The 22,387-nt window shown below is 39.5% G+C and overlaps 1 protein-coding gene across 1 annotated transcript; it reads left to right on the top strand.

Annotated features, from left to right (window-relative positions):
• The first annotated feature begins 2,192 nt into the window (after nucleotides 1–2,192).
• cntnap1 (contactin associated protein 1) lies at nucleotides 2,193–20,511 on the top strand. The gene is made up of 24 exons (XM_005920323.2): nucleotides 2,193–3,177; nucleotides 7,569–7,670; nucleotides 8,156–8,349; nucleotides 8,629–8,782; nucleotides 9,060–9,263; nucleotides 9,488–9,672; nucleotides 9,769–9,918; nucleotides 10,093–10,354; nucleotides 10,936–11,085; nucleotides 11,183–11,357; nucleotides 11,724–11,830; nucleotides 11,945–12,067; nucleotides 12,441–12,644; nucleotides 12,754–12,910; nucleotides 12,983–13,110; nucleotides 13,215–13,388; nucleotides 13,493–13,711; nucleotides 13,818–14,057; nucleotides 14,131–14,370; nucleotides 14,532–14,659; nucleotides 15,119–15,212; nucleotides 15,332–15,562; nucleotides 15,657–15,701; nucleotides 19,056–20,511. Exons 1-24 carry the CDS (start codon nucleotides 3,117–3,119, stop codon nucleotides 19,253–19,255), a joined length of 3,927 nt encoding a protein of 1,308 aa, XP_005920385.1. The 5' UTR covers nucleotides 2,193–3,116; the 3' UTR covers nucleotides 19,256–20,511.
• The last annotated feature ends 1,876 nt before the right edge of the window (nucleotides 20,512–22,387 follow it).

Genomic DNA, 22,387 nt, shown 5'->3' with positions numbered 1-22,387 from the left:
AGGGACACCAGGTTCCCATAGTTTGGGATAAAAATAAACACCTGTCTCATCAGTGTCTGACTATCTTGCTGAATTATCAGGTTTCTGGCAAACATTTGAAAACCAGACACCATCAGCATTATTTACATCTGTTTTGCGTTAACATATCAGCTACACATAAATAAAGACAGCACTTACCATAGAAACCTTTCCAGATCCTTCCATCCATCCTCATGACAGTGTTATTCTATGGTAACAGGTCAGCAAAATTATCTCTTGGAAACATCTAGGCATGACCCTTGTTTATGCGTAAATGTGCGTTTATATGCCCTCTGATATGGGCTCGACAGTGTACCCTCGTACCCTTATAGCACAGGTCCTTTTTATTCTGGAGTGGCACCCCTATGGAAAATACACATTGTGCTAATGGGTGCAGACCACAGTAAAATGTGATCCCAAAGCACAAAAGGTTATTTTAAAATCCAGGGCTTTGTGAGAAACAAGACCATCATAGTTCTCCAATTGTCAGTTTGTTTTTGCATGTGTGTGTTTTTTAAAGACAGAGAATATTTTGTGATTCAGGTTGAATGGGAAAACCCAATTTCCTTCGGGGTCAACCTTCAGGATCAATAAAGTTTTATTGAATTGAATTGAATTGAATTGAAAAGAGAAAAAAAGCATGAGACTGATGTATACACGATTATGGAAATACCTTCTTACTTCTTTATTATAAATAATTGTTTGTGTATGGTTTAAGGTGTGCCAGGTTAATTTTAGAAAATGAAAGCTCCCTCTTTTATTCATTTAGAATTTAGAATTTTGAACATTTTTGACAACATGAAATGTTTCGAAAGACCTGCAAAACAGAGTTAAAACAAACAGATTGTGTGAGATAGTTGGATGGCAACCAGCAAAACTGCTGCTCAAGTGTTGTAATGTGAGCAGACCCACTGTACTGTGAGAAGCAGCGACCCAAGTATGAGCCATATCTGACATCTAGTGGTGAATTGTGCAGTTTTGCTGTTACTCTTGTGTAACTGCTCCTGTACCTAACCTGCAAAAATGCTGCACATGAGCACATTAAAAAAAAATACACGTTAATTAAATAAGTCTAAGTTCTCTTTCTGTTACCTGAGTTGTAATGTGTATTACTTGGGGTAACAACTAAATGTAAAGTGAAGTAGAGTTTTTCCCTATTATGGATTAATTAAGAGCATTTTAACAAAATATTTAAAATATTTTAATAGTTTTTTTTTAATCGTGACCATTGAGAACCATTGAGAATCACAACACCCCCTCCAAAAAACCCTCACACATATTATCTGGAAAGTCCACCACGAACTGGTCATATTAATCATTTATCACTTTTGACATTGAGTTGTTTTATCCAGATGAACTGTTTAACCTCAGCCAACATTAGGCTATCATCAGCTCTCTAAAGTCACTATAAGGTCAAATATAAAAGGTAATTAGAGAATGAGATGGCCTCCAGCCAGCCATATCTATAAGCTAGGTGTAGATGTGCTGCATGCATCTACTGCATGCTCCACATTATATCTAAAATAATGCCCGTTGAAATTAAGTAATCCTCTTTGCTTGCTGCCTTACCATAAATTGCAGTATACTGAACTATAAATTATCCAAGCTGTGTGAGAGTGTTAAACTATTTATTTTCCTCTCAATATTAAGGTCATCTTATCGGAAACAAGTACATCTGTAAAATATTACTGATTATTGTACACTCCACTACTTTAAAACCTCAGTTGAATATTTGGGGTAGTAGGGGGTTTCAAGAAATTTCTACTGTGACTGTAGAAACTTTGCTTTCTGTCTGTTGTCAGTTAGACAAATCCATATGCAAAGCCTGGAGACTATTTGCAGCCACTTTCTGGTGCTGATTTGATGTCCTATTTTACTCTCCCGTGTCAATTTCTCCTGCTTGCCATTGTCTTCTCTCTGCAGATATAAATCTGTACTTTTACGGTATTTCGGGAGTGAAAATAGTTGCAGCTTACAAACAGACAATCTGATTTGATTGAAAACACGTAAATCCCACGATAAAGGCATTCAATCTCACATCATCACTGACGCACTGCCGTCCCATAAACCCAATTCTTAATCCCAAAGCCTCCCCCCCCCCTTTTGTGGTCAGTGTGCCACCCATCGCCATAAATCCCTCTCCTCCGCATCAGTCTCACCCCGCCCCCGCTCCATTGTGCATGTGAGTCTCCAGGGATGAATCTGAGTTCAGCCACAACTGGCATCCTTAGGCTATGACCTGTTCTGTTGTGAGGGTTGCACTTGCACGAAATACCTGGACAAGGGTCACACGAGCATCAAGCAGAACAGTGCAGCCTACTGGTCAGATGTGATTGTCATAGCCAACTCTGCGGTTCTGCTGCTGGTAAAGGATATTACTGAGCGTCATCTTATTTTTGGAAGAAGTTCACGTCTGCGTTCCCGGAGAGAAAGCGTTCTTAACCAAACCCTCGAAAACACGGGGCACAACCGGACAAGTGGAAGCCATGAAAACAGTGCCAAAGGATGATATGAAATATAAAGGAAAAGAAAAGAGGAATGAATATTCAGAACATTGATATTTAATCGAAAACTGATTGAAAACTGATCACTTTGACCGGCTTCACGATATTGATTTGGGGACTGAAATCACTGTATTCTTAGTTGCTGTGGAGAACACCTGACAGCTGCGGATTGTAAAAGTTTTTTTGTTTCTTTTTCTCCGCCTATCAAATTTCTTCTGCATTTGAAAATCCAGGCTCCTGCGTACGGGACCCATCTGAATCCTGTCTGAACTGCCTGCAAGCGCACCGCTTATGCAGAAAACTGAAAAGCATGTTGATTGCCACCATACAGGAGCTATTGCATTCCATTACGGTCATGTAAATAAAACCATTAAAAGGATATAAAAGAAAAGTGCGCGCTCTCGGCGAAGCGCAGCATCAGCACCAGCAACCGATGCGCGTCCCCGCCCCGGTAGAGGCTGCCCGAGATCCCGGGAAGAGGAGTTGGAGCAGCGCGAGTTAAAGTTGGGCTAAAGGGGGGGTGAGAGGATGCTGCAGAACAATCTACGATCTAATTAACATAGCATATGTGGATAAACGTGTCCTAAGTGAAGGATGACTTGCAAAACACTGAGCATATGCCTCTTGTTTTTGGGGTTTCAACATTGCTCATCACGTAAGTCTTGTGAAACAGCAATTATTCATCTACTGTCGCTTGCTAGAATATGATTAAAATATTTCAGGGTGTATATACATGCATTATCTGCAGACTGTTTAGTGTCGGATCATACGCTGACGAAAAAGTTGCATTCTAACACGCGATAACCTGATGAGTGAAAAATACCACTGGAGGGCAAAATGTAGCCTGAGATGTTGGGATGTTTGAAGGGCAACGCACGCTGCGACGAAACCGGGCATTGTGTTAAACGGACACGATTTCATTTTCACGGCTTGCTTTTGGCTACTGAACATTTCAAAGCACGAAAAGTGTTGAAGCAAACCACGTCGGTCCTGCATAAGGTGCGCACGGCGATCCCCCTTTGCACTGGACTGTCTGCATTGCAGTGCTTTCTCCCAGCCTGCATGCAAGTTTCTGCAGCGTGCGGGCTCAACTCTATTTTATTTTAAAAGCGCAGTGCTGTTTATGTTGATTCAAATATAATAATATACACACACAGTGTATCTTCTTGTTGGCGAGAATCGGTTGAGCGATATTTAATAGCAACGTTTGAGAGAGCAGGGCTCAGCGTCCTGACCGGGACCAGCCCACTGCAGTACTTTTTTTTTGGGAAACCTAGGTGTCCATGAGCTGCCCAGAAAGCGCTGCATCTCGCTTTTAGCTTAATGGGAAATCAACATCTGCTATAAGACTGCTGAAGTGCTTCAGTTGTCTTGCAGGTGACAGAATAAGGAATACGTTTGTGGGGGTATGTTTGGGGCTAAAATTGGGTAAGGCTAAACACCCACCTAGACCCATTCACCAGAGCTTGAATGCATACTGATAAGCTTATGTGTGATGTCACTGTCAAGATGACCTCAGAGAGTCTTCACTGCTTCTTTAACGCACACTCCCAGATACTGGCTCATTAGTTTAGGTAAGAAAGATGGAGGATGGACTAAGGTATGACTTCCTGTCACTTTGGAATGTGAAATTCAGAAATTCAGATACTGACTTACTGCTAGTCTATCTATCTATCTATCTATCTATCTATCTATCTATCTATCTATCTATCTATCTATCTATCTATCTATCTATCTATCTATCTATCTATCTATCTATCTATCTATCTATCTATCTATCTATCTATCTATCTATCTATCTATCTATCTATCTATCTATCTATCTATCTATCTATCTATCTATCTATCTATCTATCTGTGTGTGTGTTATTGTTAGGTTATTGAGAACATAAATGGTTCCACATTGTGGTATTGATATATGCCTTTGAGATATCCTCTTATGAGAAATTATAACTTTGCTATACAGGAACTATTTTATTTTTATTTTGAGAAAAAGAGAAAGTTTCTCTGTGATGCCACGCTAACTGCAGAAGATGAACAGAGAAACCAGTTAAGCTGAATATGTTTGTCAAGTGCATTCGTTTGCTGATTTCCAATCAATAAGTTGATGTCTCTGTGTTTTATCTACAAAAGTTCTGATGATAGTTTAATGCAGCCCTCTGGTCTGCTGTGGAGACATGCACAGTGGAGCTGTGCCAGAATAAAATGGAGCCTTAGATCTCAGAGCACTCTAAATCATCCTGGGGTGAGGCTGAAACTCGCTCTCTGAAGTGAGAGTGTGTGTGTATGTGTGTGTGTGTGTGAGGAATAAGAAGGTGGAATACATGTGAATAAATCTAAAGCTTATAGTCTGAATAACAAGGAACTAACTGTTTGGTTCATGAGAGGGGAATTTATATCTAAAGAAGCTGTAATAGTCATTTAGATTTAACTTTAAGTCTCAGCAGAACTCTGATATTATGTAGTGTTTGTAGTTTTGGTCCTTGGTAGTCAGGCACCACCCACTGTGATGTCTGCCCAAATATGAATAATTTAGCAAAACCTTTCTTGCCATTCTTATGTGCTGCTTTGTTGCAGTATGTTTTGGTATGTTTGGAGATGCCCGCATTCAGTGGATGCCTTCACTCAGACAGGGTTGCTGTGTGAATCGTCAGCAGCCATGCATCACAGAGCAGCGTCAGTCAAAGGAGGTGCCTCTGCATACTGTATGTAACCGGCAAAAACGATGTGTCAGCCCAGACAGGCCTACCCACACTAGCGGCAGAATGATATTTCAGCATGAGTGGTGCTAGAGCTCTACACAGCTACGCTGTTCTCCACAGCCTCTTAATGATAAACGGAGAAATAGACTACCCCGTGTGGTGCACAGACAGGAGGGGTGCAAAATCACAAGTAGCAGGGTACACAGGCTTCAGGTATGCTCTAACTGCTGCAGCATGACAACGCCCAATAGGGAAGAGACAGGCAGAGAAGGCAGAGAACATTATGCGATGATGATGATGATGATGAGCAAGAGTAATGGGATACAGTGAAAGCACGGAAGATTGGAGGGTTTTTAGAGTTGGGGTGGAGATAAAGAGAGTGGTATCAAAAGGAGGGAAAGGAAGTGAGACAGTGAATAGGTCTGGGTGCGGAGTGCGTGACATGCTTTTCATAAAAAGGAGGAGCTGTGTGACCTAGGTTACCTTGATGCAGTCTAAGATGAAGCTGTTAAAGCCAAACACCATTTCATTTACTAGTAACTGAAGAAGTTAAAGAAGTAATTACTCAAGCTACTAGTAGCAAAGGAGCTTTTCTTATGTGATTGCATCTCAAAACTTAAAAGTATATGTATTTTTTGTGGGATTGGACATTTGAGGGTGTGGTTCACTTGAAATGGCTTTAGAGCACAGCAGTAAACTAATGCAGCAGAGATCTGTTATTGAATATCTGCAGAATAGCAGGCATTTCTGTATCACAAAGAGAGAGAAAGCCATTAGAGAAGACGCTGAATCAGAAAGTCAAGGTCATATTTCCCTTGCTCAGCACATTTCCTCCCTCTGAATGTGCAGCATGCCCTTGGAGAGATGTGGACAGAACTCATTAAAGTTGTTTAAAATTTCAGACTGTGCTCCACTTGTCCTCATCTACCTCCATTTGCAGTCAGTATACTAACTCTGCTAACATGCCTTGTCCTTAGCTGCTGGTTACCATGCCTTCTTCTGTATGACCTCCACAAATGTAAAACAATGATTAAAACTCCTGTTTAGTAGTAAACAACTCCAAACATTTAAGAGAGGATTATACTGACACTGGTGGAAGGTCAGATAGGAGCTTCTTCCATTTCAACAATAGTTATACATAAGCAAGATTAAAATATTTTATTTATTTATTGATGCACCTGCTTTGTCTTTCATTGAACAAATATTATCCCTCCAGGATTTTGGATTATCTATTTTAAATGTCTTAAGAGTCTCAAGGAGCATATTTTGGCACGTAAAATGAGAAACTGTTTCCTTTACAGCTGGAGGTGAGGGCATCAGCCATTTATCCCCAGCCACGACAGAAGCAAGATTAGGTAGAATTATGGTCACTTTTAACAGCCCTCAAGCAGGGAGCAAGTCTGAGCAGATGCGTGATGGCCCCATTAGCCTCATAACCACATGTACAATAGCAAAGCAGCATGACAGCGCTCTCTCTCTCTCTTTAAATATTATATATACATATGTATGTATAATAATAATAATAATACATTTTATTTGAGGGTGCATTTCTGAAACCCAAGGTCACCTTACAAAGAAAAGAAAGATATCAATAAAACAGTAGATTAAAATACATTAAAATACAAAAAAGTAAGATGTGTATTGAGCTGTGACTTAAATAAGGGAAGGGAATCTATATTTCTTATGACAGGAGGAAACGAGTTCCAGAGCCGAGGAGCAGAGCGACCGAAAGCTCTGTTCCACGTAGTGATAAGACAAGCAGAAGGACCAACAAGATGAATTGCAGATGAAGATTTGAGAGAGCGGGACGTTAGTGGTAATATGGAGCAGATCGCATAGATAGGGATCTGTTTAATTTCTGTTAAGTTTGAGAAAATTAGAGGAGAATCATGATCTCATCTCCATAAGACAGAAGGGATGAATTAGGTTTGGAGGAAATGTAGAGCTGGGTGTCATCAGCATAACAATGACAATTGACATTATATTATAAACGTATTATTATTATTATTATTATTATTATTATTATTATTATTATTATTATTATTATTATTATTATTATTATTATTATTATTATTATTAACATGTGTTTATTTTAATCTGCAAAAAAACAAACAAAACAATACTAAAGGTATTAGTGCTTTGCTTTGAATTTAATTGAATTAATCCGAGTAAATGTGTCTCCCAGAGAATGCAGTAACCGCTAATTAATCTCAAAGTGGAGTTTTCTTATCTAGCTGTGCAGGAGTGCCTGCTGTTGTTATTCATTTCGAATGATGCATCGTTATAAAAAAGAACCTTTTTAAAACACCTTCTGACGTTGGTGTTGTCCCTGTTTTCACTGCAGGAGAATGTGCCGATCCACTCATCTCTGGGCTGTATGCGTCCTCCTTCCTGGCCTCTTCCAGATATAACTTTCTGTACTCTGCCAATTTTGCCAAACTATATGGTAAGTTCTTGTAATGTAGAGCCAGTCCTTAACTTTATGCTAGTTATATTTGAGACCTGATTCACAGCACAAATTCACCGTAGTACTTCCATTCAGATCCACTATCTATAAGCCATAAAGTAAGGGACTCTATCTTAAGGTGACAATACTTTCAATGGAAATGAAGAGAATATGATATAATTTATTTAAAAAATCCTGCGACTAAAACATAAAATCATGTTTTATTATTTTTTAATTTGATTGAACCTTCTTTTAGCAAAGGAAGCTATTTTTTTTTAACAAAGTTAGCAACTAGCAGGTAAAATAGAGTGTTTACCAGCTATGATGCAGGTATTTCAAACACAGTTTGATAAGTAGTAGCATACACTGCATACTGTGTAATCATTCCAGTAAGATTTAAGGTTAGCTCTGTAAGGTCACGGTTGTATTTCCAGTTATTTGATTCTTGACAAATTTGATCAAATCTTTCGTTTTCATGCCCTCAGGCAGCAGTGGCTGGTCCCCTTCCCCAAGGGACAGACAGCCATGGTTGCAGATAGACTTGGGCAGGAAGTACCGACTGGTGGCAGTTGCCACTCAGGGGACCTTCAACTCATATGACTGGGTCACCAAATACACTCTGCTCTACGGAGATCGACCAGACTCCTGGACGCCGTACATCATGAAAGGAGGCAACTCTGTAGGTGTCACTGGGCCCTAATGGCCGTGGTGGGATGAAAGCCATAAAAGGGATGAGTCGAGGATTAACTAGTCAAATGTAATCTCTATGGCAGATTTGGGATTCAGTGGGTGTTCCATTATATTCATTGCCACAGGCTGAAAAACAAAGACAGCACAGAATATTATCACTGACAAAGCTAATCTCATCATCAATTCATCATCGCCTCTTAATAAGGCTTTAACACCATAGCAGTGGCTCAATAACTCTCCACTCTTCTCCTGTCTCATCTGTTTGCAGACGCTGCCTGGTAACTGGAATTATTATCAGGTGAAGAGGAATGTCTTCCATTACGCCTTTACCGCTAAACATATTCGTCTGCTGCCTCTGGCATGGAACACAGAGAATGGAGGGAAGATTGGTGTGAGACTGGAGCTGTTTGGCTGCCCTTATGGTAAAAATGACTGAAGGATGCTCTACATGGATTTCCTGATTCTAACTGACATCCAGCAGTTAACCATAGCTCTTAACTATATTTTTTAAAACATGCCAAATGTGCTATACTAGTTCCATATTCTTTCATAAGCGACTACTCTCATTATCTTCAGTTGTTTGAATGCATTACGCAAGCTAAAGTGCCAAACAATTTCAAGGAGCTCAAGGACAGGAGCCATGTAGCATACTTGCCACATTACTCTTTTAAACTGAATCAGGTTGAAATTTTGTTGCAGATTCCTATGTGCTACAGTACAATGGAGATGACTCAGTGGTCTACAAGTATCCTGAAAAAAAGTCCCGTACGCTGCAGGACCACATTGCCATAAACTTCAAGACTCTGGAGCAGGATGGCCTTCTTTTGCACAGTGAAGGGATTCAGGGAGACCTCTTTACCCTGGAGCTGAAGAAAGGACGGCTTTACCTGCACATCAGTCTTGGTACAACCAGCATTAAAAAAATGTTTTACATTTATTGTAACCAGGAACTAAAATCTTTGTAATAGTAACATCCATCTCAGAGATAACCTGAAACAAAGCCGAAGTGTCACGGTAGGGATCTTGGTATTGCTGGTTAGGTTGTTGAGTTAGGTCTTTCAGTTATGCCAAATATCTTAACATGCTTTGAACATTTTTATTCAGTTCCTTCCATGCTGTGTTTGCAGGAAGCAGTAATGTACACAAAGTTAATGGACGGACTACACTGACTGCTGGCAGCCTTCTTGATAATCTCCACTGGCACTATGTCACAATCAAACGTTATGGTCGACAGGTGAACCTCACAGTGGACAGTCAGACAGTGACAGCAATATGTAATGGAGAATTTACTCATCTGGATCTAGATAAACAGGTACTGTCTGGAATATATTCTCCTTTAACTGCAGAAATATTAGTAAATGTAGGACAATGCGCTGGGTATCTGACTGTCTTAATACCCGATGCTTAGATCTATGTAGGAGGAGTAATAGAGCAAAACATGCCTCACCTCCCTTCCACACCAAATTTCGCGGGCTGTATGGAAAACGTCTTCATCAATGGCATCAATGTCATCGACAAGGCCAAGAGAGAAGATCCTGACATCCATATACCAAGAAGGGTAGGGCTCTACGATAACTCTAATCCATTATATAGCAACATCATCATTTTGGGTAATCGCCTTTAAAATTTGAAGCTTCACCCAAATTGGTCTGTTTTATGTTCACAGTTTAATCACAAACACTGTCATTCATTTCAGTGTGGCTAATGAGGTCAATGTTCTCTCTCCATCTAGAAAAAGATGCATTTTACCTGCCGTGACATTTTGCTGAAACCAATGACCTTCGCTGGGCCCAATAACTACCTGCAGGTGCCAGGGTTCTTCAGGAGGCCCCGCATGTTTGTCAAGTTCAAGTTCCGCTCATGGGACTACACAGGGCTCCTGATGTTCACACGTTTTGCTGATGATCTGGGTGCTCTTGAGCTGGGTCTGAGCGAGGGACAGATCAATGTCACTATATTCCAGCCTGGCAAGAAGAAAATTCAGTTTGCTGCTGGTAGGCTTTTCTCAGACACATATTAATGATCAAGAAGCAGACCTCACAGCCCATTGCTCGCCAGTGGTGCTAGTTTCAGTCAATATGCAAATTTACTCTTTATAAGGGTGGGGAAACCTGCAGTCAGCTGAGAATGAAGCAGTCACTTGGATGAGTGACGAAATGTTTCTTCCACTGAAAACTTTATGTCCAGATGAACAGAATCAACTTTTTGGGACTTTGTTAAAATAAGATTATTAATGCATCACATCTTGATTGTTTGAAATCCACAGTGGTGGTATACACAGGCAAATCACAAAACAGTATCATTGTCTAAGATCTTATGGACGTAAATGCATGGAGGGTCAGGAAAGCTCCATAACAGAGACATACCACCAAACTTTAATTTCTTCACATTTAAATATTTTCTGCCCCTAAACTCTATATGGCCAATTCATGGCAACCTTTACCTGACAACTGAAAGAATGGTTAGCATTATGCATGTGATTTTTGTACTGATAATATGTACAAAAACAACTGTACTTATCTGTACTGATAACATAATATGACAGCATCACAAAGGGCTTCGTCTTGTTCCACAGGATACAGACTAAACGATGGTTATTGGCATTCAGTTGATTTGGCAGCCAGAGACAACCTGCTAACTCTCACTATTGATGAGGAGGAGGGCTCACCACTAAAGATCACCAACCCTTTCACTATTCGGACAGGCGACCGCTACTTTTTTGGAGGTGAGTCGATTTCTCAGATAACTGCTAACAACAAAAAGATCAAATAGATCAAATCTGTGCTCATCAAATCTTACAAAATTTGCTTTCCTCCATTTAGGTTGTCCGAAAACTAATAACACAGTCAGGAAATGTGAAACCAAGCTGAATCGCTTCCATGGCTGCATGCAGCATATCTTCATAGACAACGAACAGCTCGATATTGACATTATTCTGATGCGACAGTGGGGAAGATATGCCGAGCTGCTGTTGGGCACCTGTGGGATCACTGACAGGTGAAACACACTTTTAGTCATTCAGGAAACCTGACTGATTCCGTTTAATTAAAAAGATACTAATACAGCACTGCAATAATGAGTTATTAGTGTGTGTCATACTGAATCATTTATCATATTTATTAATAACCCATATGTAATGTTTGTGGACTACTTGGCCCCACATTGCTGTCAGACATAACTGTTTGGTGTGTCTGGTTTTTAAAAGTAACTTGACCTCATAAACTCTGTCTAAAGGAACTTGGCGGGACAAAAATATCACAAAAGGAGAATAGGATGGTGAAAAAAAAAACACTGGTTATTTATGTAAGTCGCTCACTTTTTCAATAACCAAAAACTTAGTATAATAATCTCTTTTGTCTGCAGATGTACTCCAAATCCATGCGAGCACGAAGGTAGATGCATCCAGTCTTGGGATGACTTCATCTGCCTGTGTGAGAATACAGGCTATAAAGGAGAAGTGTGTCACATGTGTAAGTGCTAGCTGATAATTGCAAAACGCCAACACTTTCTTAAATAAATAACACCTTGCTTGTGTTATTTATACTCCTTATTATAATAAATTGCTCCATTATTTCCCCAAACAGCGGTTTATAAAGAATCATGTGAGGCCTACAGACTCAGTGGCAAGTATTGGTCTGGAAACTACACCATTGATCCCGATCTCAGTGGGCCATTGAAACCATTTGAAGTGTACTGCAAAATGAAATGTAAGTAGTCATTGTTGCTAATAACGCATGGCTGCAGCAGCACTGTGTTCAGTGTTTGATGTTTTATCTGTAGATTGCGAAAAGAGGGAGAGAAAAAAAGTCATGCTATTATGTGAGGGTAATGAGAAATGTGCACTGAAGTTTCAAGGGAAATTAAAAAAAGGATTTATATATCAAGAGAGATCCAGCTGTTGCTGTCTTTGCATCTGTCTTGTAAAACTTTTCATCTTCTGCTTCCTCCATATTATTATAGAGGAAGATATTATTATATAGTAAATTTCTCTTTAGTGTTTCATCATGTTCCTTACTTTCCCCCCATTATTCTCTTTGATCCTTTTCTGATTTGACTTACATCTATCAAACCTTTTTGCAGCATATAAAGCTTGGACAGTGATATTGAGTGATCGAGTGGAAGGTACTAAGGTGATTGGGAGTTCAATCGACAAGCCATATATAGGAGATGTCAACTACTGGAATGCCACCTGGGATGAAGTCACTGCTCTTGCAAACACCTCCATGTACTGTGAACAGTGGATAGACTACTCGTGCTATAAGTCCCGTATCCTCAATACCCCCAGTAAGTAGGATGAGACAGATTTTAATAGGGTGCAGATGATCAATAAGCAAGAAAATATTGAAAATGAATTCATGTTTCAAACACAGATTCAATTTCTCTTTCAAAATAGATGGAAGGCCTTTCACTTACTGGATTGGTCGCAACAATCAGAGCCATTATTATTGGGGTGGGACATTCAGAGAAGTCCAAAAATGCGGCTGTGCTGTCAATCAAACCTGCGTCGACCCCAAGTTTCAGTGCAACTGCGACGCTGACTATAGACAATGGTGAGAGAAGAACACGCTGAACGTGTTTACCTTGTGACTTTGACATTAATCGTTTTCTTTGTGGCTTTTCAGGTACTCGGACAAAGGCTACTTGGACTTTAGAGACCATCTGCCTGTGAGGAGGGTGGTGGTCGGGGACACCAATAGGACCGGCTCAGAAGCACATTTCACAGTTGGGCCACTCCGCTGCCATGGCGACAGTGAGATTAAATATTATGGCTTTCGCTAACACATATGCTCATTTCTAGTGTATCAAGGGGCTCTGAGTTGTTTTTCTCCAAATTTATTTCAATGTTTTCCACAGGAAACATCTGGAACACCATAGCCTTCACAAAGCCCACTTACATAACATTCCCCACCTTCAGGCCTGAAACAACTGTTGACATCTCTTTCCACTTCAAAACCTACCGTGACCACTGTGTCTTCCTGGAGAACTCTGATGATCATCTTAGAAACTTTATAAGAATAGAGCTCAATAGTGAGTGGGTTCATCTGTTAGAAGGCAATTCTCAAGTTTATCCTATTAGAACTGTACATTTTGTAAAAAGTATTTTGCTAATTGTATCTTTTCTTTTCCTCCAGCCACTCAGGATCTTGCTTTTGTATTTATGGTTGGCGATGGCATCCTTAATGCGACCCTACACTCTCCTGTGCCACTTAATGACAACGAGTGGCATTTCGTTCAGGCCGAGCTTAACGTGAAGTTGGCTCGGATTAAGGTAGATTATCAGCCATGGGCAGTCAAACGCTTCCCACCTCAGACTTTTATCACCATGAAGTTCACACATCCTCTCATTGTAGGTAGGTTTCCTGAGGTGTACTTGGAAATTTCAAAATATAAAAACGACACAAATTAAATCAATTTAATGTGTCCTCTAGCCACTGATACAAGTGTTCTTTGTCACAGGTTCAGCCAATCGTACCTTGAGACCTTTCTTGGGCTGCCTTCGAGGGTTGCGGATGAATGGCGTGCCTCTCGATTTAGAGGGGAAAGTAAACGAAGAACAGGGCATAAGGAGGAACTGTACTGGACAGTGTCTTAATGCTACCATACCATGTCGAAACAGCGGGCAGTGTATCGAGGGATACGCTTCCTATACTTGTGACTGTAACAATACAGCCTTTGATGGTTTCTACTGCCATAAAGGTAAGTTATGTTCAGCACAACAAAAGTAAATGTAATGAAATACAGACTGAAATCTAATAATTATTTTTCTAAGATATTGGAGCTTATTTTGAGATTGGATCATGGATGAGGTACAACATACGAAAGAAGCCAGTATCAGATGAAGCAGCGTGGGCCAACTGGATTGACCCGCACTACGACAATTTCAGTCTCGGCTACAACGATACAGCAGATGACATAGAGTTCAGTTTTAGCACTGTTCACACACCAGCCGTGTTGCTCTACATAAGCTCCTTCGTCCAGGACTACATCGCTGTCGTCCTCAAGACTGATGGTATGGAAAACTAAGAAACAATATTTGTTGAGAATGGGAAAGCCGTAACTTTGCACATAATCTCATTTTTAGGAGAGCGTAGGGATTTTATTCACTTGTTAGAGTTATTCAGCAAAACAGTACTGTATGCTATTGATTTACTCTCTTGCCTCTCCCCTCAGGTAGTGTAGATCTGAGGTATAAGCTGGGAGTCATAACACACAAGTACCAGCTGACTCACAGAAACCTGGCAGATGGATTCCCTCACTATGTGAACATAACCAGACACAACAGAACCATCAAAACCCAGGTTCAAGCTGTCATTGCTCCCACTGTGTACAATGTGATCTGTGGTTTAGATTACTTTCTGTGAAATCATTTATTATGTCTCGTAATTCTGAACATTACTTAAGGATACCCAACTAACTGAACTTCTCCAAGAGAAGCAGAATTTTCCTACAAATTATAAGAACAGTGATCTACACAAATGTTCAAGTAATAGTTTTACATTTGGGGATTAGATTTGGGGTCAGGTAAAAAGGCTGGAATCTTTACCTTAAAGCCAGGTTGGTAGCCTCACATTTATTACTTTCATATGTCACGTCAGAGAATGTCTTAAAAATAGTGCTTTTTATTTGGAAGTGCTTTATCTGTAGCTGGTTAACTGTTTATAATCATTGATGCTGGACGTACTATAGGCATGTAGTGGTGTCTTTTTATTCTGCAATGTCCCTTTGAGGTGTAAAAACAAATGTTTCTCTATCCATAGGTGGATTACATGGAGCCTATTGTGGAAAAGATAACCTTGGTGGAAGATGCCAGGTTTGACTCTCCAAAGTCCATGTTCCTGGGCAGAGTGATGGGTATAAGGCTTATTAACGATCTGTTATTAATAACATCTTGCTGCAAGGATTTTTTTAAAATTATTTTTTGTTTAATCAGATCCTCATCTCATGTTTAATTTCTGTATCGTTTCCTTCAGAGGTTGGTGACATTGACTACGAAATCCAGAGGCACAATGCTCCAGGCTTCATAGGCTGCATATCTGGGGTCAGATATAATGTCTATGCACCTCTGAAGACCCTGTTCCGTCCAAACGAAACAGATCCTCCAGTACAGACGCACGGCTATGTCTCTGAGTCTATTTGTGGTGCCTTCCCTCCTGTCCTCGGTTATGTACCATGGGAGGCCGACCCCTGGTTTACTGGAATAGGTAGAAGTTTATTTTTCATAGTGTAACTCTCATGAAATAAAGGCATTATTGTTTTCTGTTCATTTCCTGAACTGTGCATCTCTCTCTCTTACAGAGTATATTTATATCCATGATGACCTAGGTCTATTTTGGATAACAGGTAAGAATCATTTTTATCTTGAAGTTGTACAAAACGTGTAATGTGACATTTAGTAGTTTATTTCATTTAATCTAAAGCACCACTCATCTCCTTCATTTCTGTTTTACTCTTTTCCTCGTGCCCCAGATGACACAAATGCTGTTTCAAATTCTCTCTTAGTTTTTCCTAAAATCCTCTAATCCAAAATTAGAGCAGAGTTGTCAGAGTCTGACAGGAGCATTTCAGTGGTTTATTCTTTCTGAAGGCAGAATTTTATTATATGTGGAAAAACAAAAGACAGAACATAATTACAGTAAAGTAAATAACTATTTTTCAAGCATTTCAGTTCATACCAAATGATAGTGTTGTCTATATTTGAGTGCATTCAGGTATACTGATTAAATAAAGAAAATTAGTGTAATGTATGAGTTATTTGATCATACATTACACTATATATATATATATATATATATATATATATATATATATATATATAATTAATAGCCATGAGTGTTCGACCATACTTGCAACACAGAGATATAAGCTGCCATAACAATAACAATGCCAGCTGACTTGCTTTCAATATGAATTTATAGAAGGTATTTGTTATATAATCAACATGAATATTATAATGAGAACATGGACGTGGAGGACATGCACTGAGAGCAGATGAGCAGCCTGCAGCATAGTATCACAGATGAAAAAAAAATTAGAGCAGGTCCCCCTGATGAGCAGGAGAGGCTGGAGTCTCAGGATTAAACTGCAGCACAGAGACTCCCTGCTCCATCCCTGTCTGAGACCTTTACCGGATCAGCTATATTTAGTCTGCATGGCCCCAGCTTACTGTTCATCATTGATAGATGCTTTAGCTTAATAAATCATTTTGCTTCTGAGATATTATGCTAATACTGGACATCAGCATGTCATTAAAGATTAATGCAACATTCAGCTATGCTGACAAAGGTCCCTCCCAGATATCAGACATCTTCTCTGTCTGATATATTGTCATAGATAAAATGGTTATGACTCAGAAATTACACCTCCTGTTTTAATATTACCAATGAAATAAAATGCTAATCTCTACTGGCAGAAAAAGCGTTCACAGAGATAATAAGACCCGAATGCTCGAGCTCTACAGTGAATGATCCAGTGGCTCTGTTATGCTCTGGGGGATATTTAGTCAGCCTGATTTAGATTCCCCTTTTACTCTTTGAGGGAATAGTCACTGCAATCAGAACGACATACATCTTGTGGAAGGACGGTCTTCCTCATTTTAGATTGAGGTAAACGTACAATGAAGTTTTAGTGAAAGGATTCAACACCATTTTAGGACACTTTATGTTGATTTTCCTTCCATTTCTACCCTTCTATATCTTTCCAAGAGACATAGAAATACTGTAGAACATCAGAAGTTATCTTTTTTTATACTTCACAGACCATTCTCTGTAACCATTTGCTGTGTTTATGAACCTAAGGCGCTGAGAACATTTTATTGGCAGAAAGGCTGGCAAACACTGTTGATGTTTTGCCATTTCATTACACAGCGAACAGTCTGAGCGACAAAAAACCTCCACACACCTACAGGCAATTTAATGCCATGATTGCACTCATTGAATTGTCAAATATTAAATGTGGTTGGTCTAAAAGCTCATGTACAGCTGGTCTCTGAATACTTACAAGCACTCTCTTTTAAGATGAAAAACCATGTTTGTAATATGGTCTTTCATCTTGAAGTTATAGTTGATGTCATTTCAATCTGATGCAAAAACTCATTTATGTCTTTGCTGCAGCTGGATTACAGAAATTCCATCTTCAAAGTCCATATTCATTTAGCAAATTCTAAATGCAGCTGCTTGGGAACTAAGGACAAAGTGCTTATCAGGTCACTCCAATCTTCAGAAAATTCCTCTAGCTATCTGAAAATTTCCTCTGGCTTACTAAGACCTTGCTTCAGAGAGTGCACTATTTCAGATCATATTTTAAATGTATCAAATCCAACAGAGGATTACTGAGGAGGAAGTGAGGACATGTATGGAGAGGAAGAAGAGTGGAAGGCGGTTATTCAGATGACAGAAGTGTGTGGGGATGAAGTCAGGAGTGACAGAGAAGTATGTGAGGGTGTTGCAGGACATGCATGAGGACAGTGGGACAGTGGTGAGGTGTGCAGTAGGAGTGACAGATGGGTTCAAGTTGGGGGTGGGATTAGCTCAGGGATCAGCGCTGAGCCCCTTGTTGTTTACAATAGTGATGGACAGGCTGACAGATGAGGTCAAGTAGGAGCCTCCATGAATGTTTGTAGACGATGCTGTGATTTGTATTTGAGAGTAGGGAGCAGGCCTAAAAGAGTCTATAGAGATGGAGGTATGCACTGCAGAGAAATGAAAGTCAGCAGAGGCAAGACAGAGGAAGAATGAGAATGAGAGGAAGAAGAAGAGCATGCAGGCCAGGTGGAGTGGGTAGAGGCAAGTCAGGTGAGATTTGTGACAAGAGTGAAAAGGAAGGTTTGTAAGATGATAGTGCAATCTGCTATCATGTATAGTGCAGCAATAACAAAAAGACAGGAGGGACAGGTCAATTTGGAGATAAAAGTGAGTAAGGCAAGGCTGAGATCATTTAGACATGTGCAGAAGAGTGTGTATGCTGAACAAAGTATGTTAAATATGGAGCTGTCAGGTAGGAAGAAAAAAGAAGACCACAGAAAAAGATTTTTGAATGTAGAAAAGGAAGAAATGCAAAGAGTTATAGTGGGAGAAGATGCTGGTGATCGGGTAAGATGGAGGCAAATGATCCATCGTGTCCCCTAAAAGGAACAGGCGAAAAAAGAGGAAGAAGAGATCAAACCCAGCAAAGAATGTCTCGAAAGGCAGGTCTAATTCCAGTGAGAGCGCATTCAGTATTTATAAATCACAACAACAGTTGCCTCGAGGCAGTTTATATTGTAAAGTAAAAACCCCCAAATGATACAAACAGAACAGAGAAAACCCAACAATCAGATAACCCCTTATATTTTTGTCTTTCTGTATGTTTTGATGACCTTTCACAGTAAATCACACTAACTAATTAAATCACTAGTGTGAGCAGTGATTTCTTGTTCAGAAAGACCAAAAAACCACACATGCGCAGAATGTAAACATCACACTTAAGATGTTACAGAATTAGATCACAGACTTCTGGCACAGCAGAAAGAAAGTGTGTTATGTCATCATAGGCGACACGAGACCTAAATTAATTTATTCCAACAGTTTGTCTTGTTAAGATAAGAAAGTTGTACCTATCTTTGTGTCAAGCAACACTTGCTTGTCATCAGTATTTCTTGGAGCAGCTTTTTCTTCCAGGTCTTGTGGATAATGTCTGACTCCTATTCTTGTCCTTCAGTTATTGTGATCCTGGCGCTGTTGCTGCTCTTTGGAGGCCTGTACAGCATCTATGTGTATGCCTATCAGCAGAAGGGCAGTTACCATACCAATGAACCTAAAAACCTGGAGTCCCCCAGTAGCTCCAGACCCCTCACCGAGACTCTGAGGAGAGAAAAAAAGAACCTCCCAGAAATTGAAGAGGAGTTCAGGAGCGACTAGCATCAGAGAACCTCTTGGACAGTGGTTGGGGTTTTGAGTGGGGGTTGGAGTGTGGGAATTAGCATCTACAAAACCACAGATACCTATATTAAGTTTTCTATTCTTTTTGTTTCCTGATTTTTTTATTTACATTTTGGTTTCTGTTCCTTTGCCCAGTTGATTTGGATATGATGCCTGGTGCTCTACATAGTATGTATTTTGGTAAGTCTAGTTTTGCTGGGTTCAAAATTCAAATCAAGCCCCGTGTTGCATGAGTAGCCAACAAGTCTCACACTGTATTGCAAGGTGAAATACTGAAGTGCCTCATCTGAGCAAGCTTGATCTAAAGTACCCATAATAGCTTATTCAGATTGGGATTAGTTTAGACACTGTGGGAAAGGATGTTTAATTAGAACATCAGATTTAAGTGTTTAGGCTTTAATTGAGTGATTTCTTTTCTGAGCCATTTTTAAGATGAAAACTACCAATAACCTACTGTATAGATTTATGCCATCCAAAATATACCTTTTGCTGACAATCTCTTCTGGAACCACTATCGACACCATAGTGCATAATCCATTTCGATTTTAAACAGTAAGAGCATCTGAAGTGGGGAACTAAAACAGTGCAAGGAAAATCAACACACAAAACTGGTGTTCATGGATAAAAAAAAGAAGCATCAACCGAAAAGGAATACACTGATAAGCATGGAGCTTTGTGATGATGAGCTTTGAGATGATACGTATAGATTCTACAAGGTACATATGCTTGTGTTTGTTGTATTGAAGCCTATAACATTGCATTACATATACAGTGTCAGTAGAAAGCAGCTTTGCCGATTACAGTATGCTCAGATTCAAAACACATTCTCAACCATGGGGGCTTTGGACATGAGAATGTGATGATCTGAAGATACAGTACCTCTGGTTGTAGGAGCTAACAGACTGTTGGTGTACTGCAGAATGAAAACAAAAAAAGTTCAAGTGATGAAGCTTGCCGGGGACAGAGTGAACTAGATCTTATTTCTTCTGTCTTACTTCTGGTTGCATATTATGATCAATCTGCCAATAGGTTGGTGCTACAGACATTTGAGTCTCTAACGTCTCAAGAGTGTCAGAACAAAAAGAGTATACAGTAAGTCCTTCCACAATCCTTTCTTTTTCAGTGAAAACAAATTTCAGGGAAAAGCTGCTATGGCCATATGGGAAGCATACATAGAAACACACATGCACATACACACACACACACAATAACATATGTACAGAGGACCACAAAATGTAAATGCTGATCTTTTTCTTTTAGCTCATAATGCTAAAATATTTTTCATGATATTGTAGTGCAGTAGCTGACCACAAAGTCATCACTGCTACTGCTGCTTGTTTAGCTGCTTTCAGTGAAAAAGTGGAAAATTCTACAGTCACATGAAATTTTCATCTCTGGCAAGATGAAATATCATTTGATCTGTGGTGCAACCAAAGCTTAGGGCTATCATCACTCACTGCAGCTCCTTGTGTACACTAAAGCACTATCGTGTATGTGGAAAACAATGAAAAAAGTAACACATTTGCAACATATCAGCTATGCATATGTAGAGCATGAGCGCACTTTGCAGTAACATGCAATAATATTAGCTTCTTCCAGCCACCAATAATGTTAATGCCTCAGTTTATTTTGCTAATGCACAATAGCAAGTAGGATGCAATGAGTGTATACGTAACTATATGAATAATGTGTCAAGTGACTTGTTTTTAAAATTCCTTCAGTTTGTACAAGAAAAGCTACAGTCAAATGGAATGGTTTGAATGTATATCCTCAGACTGTGTAATGTATGAGCAGACACTACACTGAAGACCTACTCTGTTTTTATTGTAGACTGCTTAGTACTGAAAGTAAAACTATTCATTGTAGCTTTTTAGAATGCTCAGGATAAAGAAAGTACAGTACTTGTTCTCTGTAGCACTAATACACCTCCAAAACTCAACATTGTTGGTTTTTCTTCCGTTGCAGATGGACAGGACTGTGCGAAATTGTACAGTGAAAGAATGTACAGTAGATGTAAAAACTGCAATTACTGTAAAGGCACGACTTGCTAATAATGTATGAACATGTATAGATTTGGCCAAAACTGGCAAATACAGGCTCTATTTTTCAGAATGTACTTTATTAACACGAATGAGAGTGAAAAGTGAGCAAACAGAGTGAAACTGATGGTTTGTGACGATCGAAGAATGATTTATGTTTTTGTTATTTGGACAATCGCCACATTAACAAACTTGGGTCAAATGTGCTTTGTTGCCTTTTAGCAAAGAGTCGACTTCTTTATCATATAAATGTATATATCTCACTGTATTCATTGGTAAATGGACTGTAAGCATTCAGCATTAGCAGTGTCACATTATTGCACCTCACTAATTAATTCATATGTGGTCCCTGGAGCGTGTGTTTGTGTGGTCTGATGTTTTAATGTTTGTGTATTTACATTTTTCCCACCAAGATACAACCTGATCTTAAAATAATGACAAACGTGCACTCATGCCAACTATTCAGCTCACTTATTGTAGTGCACCAACAGTAGTACAGTGAGACAGTGTTCAGTATGGCTCCTATCTGCACAGGCATCACATGACCTTATCCTGAAGGGACCATCCTGCAGCCTCATAATGGAGGAAAAGAAATGGGTAGGTTAAACGTCCAGTAGAGGGAGTCAGCCAGCTGGATGTTATCTAAGACAGGGTATGTGCTGACGATTTAAAATGTCAAACTTTCCGAGCATTGTTTAATGAGTTGAAGCTCAGATTAATGCCAGAATTTACAGGATTAAAAAAAAGCAGATTTAAAGGGGCTTAAATTAGGCTCATAAAGGAATTGTGATTTGTGTGTATTGTGTTCTGTTAGCACTTAGAGATTTTAGTGTCTATAAAGGCCTTAAAAATCTGCAGACACCCTGTGAACAGTGATATCATGTCTGAAATCATGTGAAGAGTAGGCAGGTTAGATTTCTCTGCAACATCAAACTAAATCCTTCTGGAACAAATTCTAGAAATGAAGATTACAGTTATGTTTTGATCACCTTGAAGTGTAGATTATTTTTCTGTTCTCTCTGCTCGAGGTTGTTTTGTAATAGTTTCACTGTAAATGACCATAACTGTGTAA

The sequence above is a fragment of the Haplochromis burtoni genome, unplaced genomic scaffold (assembly GCF_018398535.1).
Source record: "Haplochromis burtoni strain Fernald_Lab_line unplaced genomic scaffold, NCSU_Asbu1 Contig_21, whole genome shotgun sequence".
Classification (NCBI taxonomy): domain Eukaryota; kingdom Metazoa; phylum Chordata; class Actinopteri; order Cichliformes; family Cichlidae; genus Haplochromis; species Haplochromis burtoni.
This window is presented reverse-complemented; position numbering and strand designations above follow the sequence as displayed.

What these genes read in the sequence shown, in the direction of transcription:
- cntnap1 (XM_005920323.2), top strand. Translation starts at nt 3,117, where the DNA reads ATGACTTGCAAAACACTGAGCATATGCCTCTTGTTTTTGGGGTTTCAA. An exon ending in ACATCCATATACCAAGAAGG is followed by an intron (nt 9,919 to 10,092) that starts GTAGGGCTCTAC and finishes CTCTCCATCTAG; the next exon opens with AAAAAGATGCATTTTACCTG. An exon ending in CGACCGCTACTTTTTTGGAG is followed by an intron (nt 11,086 to 11,182) that starts GTGAGTCGATTT and finishes TCCTCCATTTAG; the next exon opens with GTTGTCCGAAAACTAATAAC.